This window comes from Triticum dicoccoides, chromosome 7B (assembly GCF_002162155.2).
Source record: "Triticum dicoccoides isolate Atlit2015 ecotype Zavitan chromosome 7B, WEW_v2.0, whole genome shotgun sequence".
NCBI lineage: Eukaryota > Viridiplantae > Streptophyta > Magnoliopsida > Poales > Poaceae > Triticum > Triticum dicoccoides.
Genome location: NC_041393.1, coordinates 734,320,362 through 734,329,556, shown reverse-complemented (window position 1 = coordinate 734,329,556; position 9,195 = coordinate 734,320,362). Strand labels below are relative to the sequence as shown.

The 9,195-nt window shown below is 44.7% G+C and overlaps 1 protein-coding gene across 2 annotated transcripts; it reads right to left on the bottom strand.

Moving 5' to 3' along the window:
• Positions 1-3,035: 3,035 nt before the first annotated feature.
• LOC119341264 (chalcone synthase 2-like) lies at positions 3,036-5,187 on the bottom strand. 2 transcript variants are annotated; one of them, XM_037613146.1, is made up of 3 exons: positions 5,118-5,187; positions 4,724-4,951; positions 3,036-4,242 (listed from the first exon to the last, which is right to left on the bottom strand). In XM_037613146.1, exons 2-3 carry the CDS (start codon positions 4,908-4,910, stop codon positions 3,233-3,235), a joined length of 1,197 nt encoding a protein of 398 aa, XP_037469043.1. In that variant the 5' UTR covers positions 4,911-4,951; positions 5,118-5,187; the 3' UTR covers positions 3,036-3,232. The 2 variants fall into 2 exon arrangements, with proteins under 2 accessions (XP_037469043.1, XP_037469044.1); XM_037613147.1 differs by having other exon boundaries at positions 4,724-5,021; positions 5,118-5,174.
• Positions 5,188-9,195: the final 4,008 nt, after the last annotated feature.

Sequence of the window (9,195 nt, the reverse complement as noted above, 5' to 3'; positions counted from 1 at the left end):
TTCAATCAAGATAGGGTGCCATCATATGGCCCCTAGAGGTTGTGGTTAAAGCTCGACAATCTTTCACAAAAGCAGTCATGCATATTGCGTAGAAGTGGGACCGCCTTAGGTGAAGGATCTAGGTTTCAAGAGGGAACATGCCAACTTTGCATGTGAAGTGTCGGGCCACTTCCTCCGTTAACATAGAAATTTTTTCTACACTCAACACACGTAATTACATCACACATGCCAAGTCTTTATTTTTTGGGGGTTATGTCTGCTTTATTCGGGACATTAAGTGCATTTCTAGGGTTTCTAGTGCATGTCATGGAATGTGTAGAAACGAGACCATCTTAGAAGTAGGATTACGGTTTCTAGAGGGGACATGTCATCTATTCACGCAAAGTGTCGGGTCTCATCCTCCATTGGCCCTGAAACATTTTGCACGCTCAACTCACACCATTAAACCACCCATGCCAAGTCTTGAGCCTTCTCGGGGTCTGTCTAGCTACCAAGCTTTTGGAACGTACCACCTTCTTCCTTCTCCAACTATGCATCTTGAGGTCGCTGGCCTCCCGCCACCACCGGGGCTCAGGCCGCCACGAGGCGCCTCACAACGATCCTTCTCGTGGCGATACCTGATCATGGACCCCTAACCGCGGCGGGCCCCTTTAACCGTGAATAATGGCTTATGTGCCACCGTGTGAGCAATGTTGATGAGTCATGCATGTGTATCAAAGTGTGGTATTAATTCAAGGCGGTGATGGAGATACTGTTGTGTTTCTTCAACCCCGTCCACGTCATGCCGGCGGTTTCTCGAGCCCTTAACAAACATTTGTTGTTTTTCATTGATTTTCCAGTATATGCACGAACAAATTTTTTTTTTGAATAAATGCCCTTTAGAAAAAAAAATCAAACCTTAATTGGGATAGATATAGTTGAAATTCGAATTAATTTCAATAACCCAAAAATAATAATTTAAAGAAGACATGCGATCTGCGTGCTTGGTCGTGATTGGCTGGTTGGGAGAGAGAGGATATGGATAATCCTATTTGGTTGAGAGGTGAAGGGTGTGGATCGATGAGGTGGCGAACAGAAAAAATCCACGCCCATGCATCTTGGCATGTGCACACTTCACGAGACCCGAGTAGTGTTTATTAAGGACACAATTAGCACGGCCCCTTTTTCTACACGAAAATCGCGCTCGCCGTAATATTAATTCGGAGGCTGTTCGACTCCCTAAGGCAATAACTCCAGCAGACGCTTGATTTATGCTCCGCCGCATACAGCCCTTTTCATCTTAAATTGATTGGCTGGGATGAAAGGAGATGAGTTTTAATGACTAATTTTGCTGCATGCGTGCAGCGGAGTACTGCTTTCCACTTTTTTTTAGAGAACTGTAAACCAGTGAATTAAATGGTATGGTACATAGCGATCGAAAAAACAATCAGAGCGAGCGGGCCACAAAACAAGCCTTGTATACCAGAATTTGGAAAATTTTGAATTAAGGCCATTTACTTATAATTTTTTAATTAAGGCCATTTACTTAATTAATAAAACGACAAAGATTTTTTCTCGAGTTTCAAACAGTAATTAACCTCAATTATTTGCCTAACTGCCTTTTCATATAATTATATTTTGGTCAAATAATCAACGTTATGTTGCTCTTTATTGCATATGAATATATCATTGGTTCCCACAATATTTTCATAAAATGCTATTGTACAACAAGTGGGCAACACACATTATTGGCAACTCCTGTTTCGTGGAAGCTTCATAAATAAATAATCAAATGAGAACAGCTGCAAACTGAGCCAAAAAACAAACATGTCGCAAAGAGAATAAAAAAATGGATTGCCCAAGAAAACGGATAATTCGGCTGGGTCGGACTGGACAGTCTGATGGATCGACGCGGATGTTGGTCAAAGCATAAGACGGTGGTGATTTCAGCGACGACGACATAGGAGCGTGATGCTGATGGTGGCCGACTTTTGGGGCGTGGAAACACGTGGTGCTGGCCTGAGGGTTTGTGCGGCTTCAACAGACTATGGCGCAGGGTTGATTCAAGACGGTGCACATGAGAGCTTGGATTCGACAGGGCGCGGGAGGGTGGCACGTACAACCACCATACAGTCATGTTGAAGGTGGAGCTGGAGTCTGATGGACGACTTCACTCTGAGATGATGGAGGGGCTACGACGTAAGTTAACGGAGAGTCGAAGCCTTTTTCAGTGGGATAGCGAGAGACACGTGGTTTCAAACTGGGTACCAGTGGTCTGATGGAGACGTGATACTCGGCATCGGTCGGTGATGATCGGTGGTTCTCTGTAGTTAACAGGACAAACATTTTGTAGGGAAGTGGCGGAGGAATCTACACTAGGTAAGGTTAATGCCAGGAAGGGAAGCCTATGCTGTACCGTCACTCGCGACCGCTGTTGTGGCTAACGAGTTCCAGTTTAAGCGGATTGGTAATCTGTGAACCTCCGGGTGTTCCTTCTCCTCTGTATCTCTTGATGCAACTCGATTGACCACGACCTTCCTTGAATTCGTTCCATCCAGGTTACTTTGCCGTGGACGTTGACTGTCACCCTGCGTCATTTTTATGGCAAGCTGGGACCCAAGTGAACCGTAGAAAAGCTTGGATTTTGTTTGCTTGTAGGGTGAAAAGTAGAAACATAGTGATGCCATACAACGCGCCAATGGCTAAAACGCCCTTTTGTGGTGGTTGTTTCATAGTAGCCTTTTTGTTGTAGTAGTTGCAAACATGGTTCTTCATTGAAGGAAAAAAAATTGGATGTCCATGGTGGTTATGGTTCAGCGAATATCCAGTCCAGTGCACTGAGCTTGCAAACATCTTTGGTGTTCCTCATGAACAGCGGCTGTTCTAATATGGAGACATTGCAAAACACGGTTGAATGCATACCACATATGGGTCTTAACTTAAGTAATCCAAGCTTCTATCTACGTGATAACAGGTTCGTGGTATTGCGGTGGATTATCACAATTTTCCCACCATTTTTAGCTTATTTAGTGTTTCATTAACAGGGTCTTGCCTACTTAGACGGTCAATTTTGCATGACAAATTATTAAATAACAATCACAAGTTGTATAGCACAATACAACTTGATTAGCAACGAGAGCCTGATACACTTCAAGAGCAGGTAACTTATTCAATAATAAAAATACTCCTGGTAAGGTGGCTTATTCAGGAATGAAATGTTTCTGCCACCACACATGCTCTCCACTAGTATTGATCATGTGGTTGTGTTGATAGGCATGCTCCGGATGACGACAGTCTCGAGGGTGATGCCAGGGCCAAATCCAAAGAGGACGCCCCAGTCCATGCCCTCGCCAGTAGTGCCATGATTCTCCTCGGCAGAGCGCTTACGCATCTCATCGAGAATGAAGAGGACAGTGGCGCCGGCAATGTTGCCGTATTCGGACAGGACGTGCCTGCTGGCACTCATCCGCTTTTTGTTTAGGTTGACCTTGGCCTCGATCATGTCAAGAATTGCCGGCCCACCGGGGTGCGCCACCCAGAAGATGGAGTTCCAGTCATCGATGCCTAGTGGCGCAAAGGCGTTCGTCAACGCATGCTCAATATTTTTTGAGATGATCCTAGGCACGTCCTTGTCGATGTGGATGGTGAGCCCAACCTCCAAGAGGTTTACTTCGATGAGACCATCCGACTCGGGCAGGATGGTTTGGCTTGTTGAGACCAACTGGAAAATTGGCTTCTCCATGGGCTCCTTGGGGTCAGCACCAACAACCATCGCGGCGGCGCCGTCACCGAAGAGCGCCTGGGAGACGAGATTATCAAGGTGGGACCCCGTGGCTGAGGGGCCACGGAAGGTGGCGGCTGTGATCTCCGAGCAGACGATGAGGACGCGTGCTCCATGGTTGTTCTCGGCAATGTCCTTTGCCACACGGATCGCTGTAGCGCCGGCGAAGCAGCCCTGTAGGTACAACATGACGCGCCTCACCGACGGGTTGAGGCCAAGCATCTTTATGAGATGGTAGTCGGCACCCGGCAAGCCCACGGATTGCCGGGTGCAGAACACAAGGTGTGTGATCTTCGACAACGGTTGGCCCCACTCCTTGATTGCCTTCTGCACCGCGGCCATCCCGAGCTTGGGGACCTCGGTGAGGAGGATGCCCTGGCGCACGTCCAGTGACGGGGCGTTGAACTCGCACATGCTGGGGTTTTGCTCAAGCAGCTTCTCGGTCATGTGCATGTGCCTCTTCCGGATCATGGACCCCTCACCTGCACTCACCCAGAAGATGAAGACAGTGTAGGATTTTCAGCTATGACATGTATACGTGACATGGTAATTTCCCGTCAACATGACATGTAAAAAATTAATGACACGGTAATTTCTTTCCTTATCTGTATAGAGGAAAAATTGTTGTCCATATCTTACTTTTCAAGAAGTAATATTAATTGATCACAATAGCTGGCAAAAGTTTGATGTTGGCATTTGCCTACGTTTTGGTGGAAATTTAGTTGTATGGGGTTGACCATTTTATGAGAAGAAGAGAACTTTTGTTGCAAAAAAGGGCAGGACTTGCCGTTTCCTACCAACTAAACTTGCAAAAAAACAAGTTCTCTTGCCATTCCTCTCCCAGCTGACGTTCGCCGGATAATATTAACGGCAGTAACACTAGCCATCGGATGACGCGAAATGGACTGTTCATATTTACCATTTATACTTACGGTTCCTTTTACAAAATCCCCAAAAACTTACATATCTGCTTGAACTTTTGCTTGAGGTCGGGGAGGTGGTCGCTGTTGGTGACCCGGAAGTAGTAGTCCGGGTAGTCGGCCTGGTACACGCAGTTGTCCGGTGCCGCCGTGCCGATGGCCAGCACCGTCGCCAGGCCCTCCGCCCGTGGCGCCCTCGCATCCAACGCCGTCAATGCCGCCGGAGCCATCTCTCCTCCAAACAACTGCTGCCTACTACTTCCTCGGTAAACTAATATAAAAGCGTTTAGATTACTATTTTAGTGTTCTAAATACTCTTATATTAATTTATGGAGGGAGTACTAGGTACGTACCACTTAGACGTCTCATTACGTTCACAAAGACGATGAGCAAAGATAAGATAATTACCGGGAGCATAAACTAGATGCTGAACTAACCTGGATGGTTTGTAGAGATGCAGCTAGCTGCTCCGAGGGCGTCCAGGTAGAAGAGAGACGCAGGAAGACCGGGCTGTGTCTGTCACCTGTACAAGCTTTGGGGCTGCTTATATAGAAACGATGAGGCAAGACCGGGAGGGCTTGATACTTTTGAACAAAACCCCTGCGCTTATCTCATAATGCTGCATGCTATCCACCCACTCATCCAGGTGAAACCATCTCTACAAACATCATTTCGCAAAAGAATCACTCACCTGAATAATCAGCCACTCCCATCCACATTCAAAATGTACTTGCTACTACCCATTTAAAGAAATATAGGTGTTTTTCGATTTTTAGATCACTGCTTTACTAATCTAAAGGCTCTTATATTTCTTTACCGGGGGATTAGTAATTAACGTGCTGAATACCGAATATCCATTTCTGAGCCCGTGTTGAAGAATTTTTTTTAAAAAAAATACTAGAAAAATTCAAAAATATCCATTTTTTCCATGGTAGATATTTTGATGCATGAGGTCCGCTCCAATTTTTAGATCATTTGGACATTTGGGTAGCTCTCAGCAAAAAAGATAAATTTGGGGTTTGTAAAAAGTTTATTGTTCATGTACTGTTCTGACTGTCTTTTTTGCTGAGAGCCATCTTTTGGACAAGAGTTTGCAAGAACTTTCATGAGCGAAGAAAGTTTGCCCCCCTACCAATTCACAAGCACCCGCGGCATCAATTCAATCCAAAAAAGGTGGGGAATCATCCAACAATAATGCAATAAATATGGTGCCGCGTTTGAGAGTGTCAAAGCCCGTCCCGTGAGCGGCCTTGGCCTTGGTGACTTGGTATGAACCTCTCCCTTCTCCATCATGCATCCATTCATGTTGGCATGATATTTAAGTTTCATGCATTCTATGTCCTTTCATGTTGGCCGCATGTTTGATTGTGTAGGCATTCCAATTTTTGAAGGCGTTCAAGACCCGACACAAAGACAAGTCATTCACTCTCACGCATTGTTGGGTGCCAGGGCTGTTTCCAAAAAATTGGGGGCCCGGGACAAAATGCAAAATGGCCCGGGACGAAGTTCTGAGCTTATCATTTCTCAAGATAATAAAAGAAAAAGGTTTCACCTTGAAGTTTGAATTAGAAATTATCTTCAAAAATAGTTTGCATCAATCCATCAAAAATAGTAATATATATCTTGAAAATTTGATGCGGTCGAAGAAGAAGCCGCGCGTTGCCAACGCAAACCCAAATCCGAGCGGACACGACCCCATCCTCATTCCTAAACAGATGAAATCCGAATAAAACGGACGTCTGTTTGGAGCCGTGTATTGGAGTTAGCGTACTCAGAGACCTCGCGGTGCCATTTCGTCCGTGCGTTGAAGAGTAGTGTTTTTTTTGAACTGCATGCATGTGTATCACTGGAACAACGAATTAATGGATTGATTGACTGATCTGGATTTGATGTGCATCGACCATACTGTGTTACATGGCCATGCAAGCAGCGCCAGCAGCCATCATGTGCAGCATTTATGGTGAGATACAAATATAGACCCGAGAAGCACGGCACATGCATTTCTGCAAGAAAATAAATGATTGAGCCGGTTGAGTATTTACTGCTAGCGTGGCCAGATTCAGCTAGCATTTGTCATGTGTTCCGTTGTAGTAAGGGGGTGTTTGGTTCAGAAGTCCTAAGACTTTTTCTAGTCCCAGGGACTAATTAAAAAGGACTCTTTAGTAAAGTCTTTTTCTAGTCCCTGTAGAAAAAGTTCCTTCCGTTTGGTTCCTAGTGACTTTTTAGGGACTTTTTCTAGTCTCTGGGACTAAAAAGTCCCTGAACCAAACACCCATTAAATCTCTGTCCGATTTAATCTACCGACATAATACTGTTGACACACTATTTAATACTTCATCGCTATCCATTTCTGTGACCAATAATTCGGGATGGAGAGAGTAAAATGCAATCTTGACAACATGATTGTTATTTGAGTTAATTACAACCACAATACATAAATTTGAACGGTGATACCAAAACTTAACTCCGTAGAAGTGGTACAATAAAAGAAATAAGGCTTTAGTGGTGTCAAGTTTCCTATGTTTTCTTTCATATGCTTTATCTCTGATGTTGCATTCAAAGAAAAGTCGTCTATATTTTTCTTTTTCGCGTTACTAACTAAATGATGCCATAGTGAATAATCAATAGAAATTTCACTAATTTGCACCTCAAAATTTAGCGGGGGCAGCTAGGCCTCAATGGACTCAGACTGGGTTAAGTCCCAGTCGGCTGATGTCAGCCAATTTAATCTTTGCAAGTTTCTTTAATTTAACTCCCTATTGGCTTTTGTATTAGAAAAGTCCGACTGCACATATTCTTCTGAGTTTATACCCTTTGTCTATTGTATGTTACTAGCACAAATGTTCGTGCGTTGCAATGGGAGAAAACAATGGTTCCTATGGATCAAGGTTGGTCAAGTCGAGGAAGCACTACTAGAAAAACGGTTATAACTAATATGGACATCAATGGTGCACCACTGCTATATAGCAGTGGCGCACCATATATAGGTACGCCATTAGTGGCCATATCACTAATGGCGCACCACACCGACGGTGCGCCACTACTAATATTTTTTTTTCAAAACTAGTAATGGCGCATCAGGGAATAGTGCGTCATTACTAGTTTTAACTAGTAATGGCGCACCACACCCTCGGTGCGCCCCTACTCACAATTTTTTTTCAAAACTAGTAATGGCGCATCACATCCACGGTGCGCCATTACTACCTTTGACCAAAAATTTCACCAAATGCATCTCTCTGGAATTTAAAAATAATAATAGAAAATGATGGAAATGTCAAAAAAATAAAAGAAAATAAGTTTCCCATGTGATATGTGGTCTAGTTGTTGGGAAAATTTACAAATATGAATTTCGAATTTATTTGCAAAATCTCTCTGGAATTTAGTAAAATGGGCATAACTTTTGCATACGAACTCGGATTAAAAAGTTTTTTATATGAAAAATCATCTATTCGAAAAGTCACATCCGAATTCAACTGGGGAAACCTCGTTGAAGATTTTCAGAATCCCAAAAACCTAACAGAATAAAAGTTATGATGCTTTTAAGATCTGGAGGCAAAAAAATTCAAAAAAAATGCAAAAAATTTTAAAAAATTAGCAATGGCGCATCAGTGAATAGTGCGCCACTACTATTTTCCCGCCTTCACAATTCAAAAAAATAGCAATGGCGCACTAGTGCACGGTGCCCCACTGCTAAGTTGGGACAGAAGTAGAAAAGGGGCGGCCAGCCACTTACCCCTTCATTCTTCTCCTCCTCTCTCCTTCACTCCATCTCCTCCTCTCCTCCACTCCATCTGCTCCTCTCCGGTGACCTCCTCCTCCTTACGGTGCTCCTCCTCCGGTGGCCTCCTCATCACGGTGCTCCTCCTCCGGCGACCTCCTCCTCCCTCCTCTTCTCCTGACGGTGCTCCTCCGGCGACCTCATCCTTCCTCCTCTCCTCCTCACGGTGCTCCTCCTTCCTCTCCTTCTCACGGTCCTCCTCCTTCTCTCCGGCAACCTCCTCCTCCCTCCTCTCCTCCTCACGGTGCTCCTCCTTCCTCTCCTGCTCACGGTCCTCCTCCTCCTCTCCGGCGACCTCCTCCTCCCTCCTCTGCTGATCCTCACGGTCTCTCCTCCCTCCTCTCCTCCTCACGGTCTTTCCTCCCTCCTCCTCTACTTCTGGCCACATGTGGAGCTCCCCCGGCACAAAGAACGTACCAGATCCAGGTCGAGACCGAAATTTGAAAAAAAAATCAAGCAAAAAAAAAATGAGCAAAAAAACAAGCCAAAAAATGAGCCAGATCTAGATCTAGATCCAAATTCAAATTTCAAAAATAGCAATGACTCACGGTGGGGGTTAGACGGTGCGCCACTACTATTTTCCCGCCTTCAAAATTAAAAAAAATCAAAAAAATTTCAAAAAAAAAGTTACCAGTGGCGCACCTGTAGCAATAGTAATGGCGCACTACAAGGTGCGCCACTGTTACCTACAATACTAATGGCACACCAGAGGTGCGCCATTAGTATTTGTTACCAGT

Coding starts and splice junctions, on each gene's coding strand:
- LOC119341264 (XM_037613146.1), bottom strand. CDS start 4,910: ATGGCTCCGGCGGCATTGACGGCGTTGGATGCGAGGGCGCCACGGGCG. Junction 4,243..4,723: donor GCAAAAGTTCAAGCAGATAT/GTAAGTTTTTGG, acceptor GGGTGAGTGCAG/GTGAGGGGTCCATGATCCGG.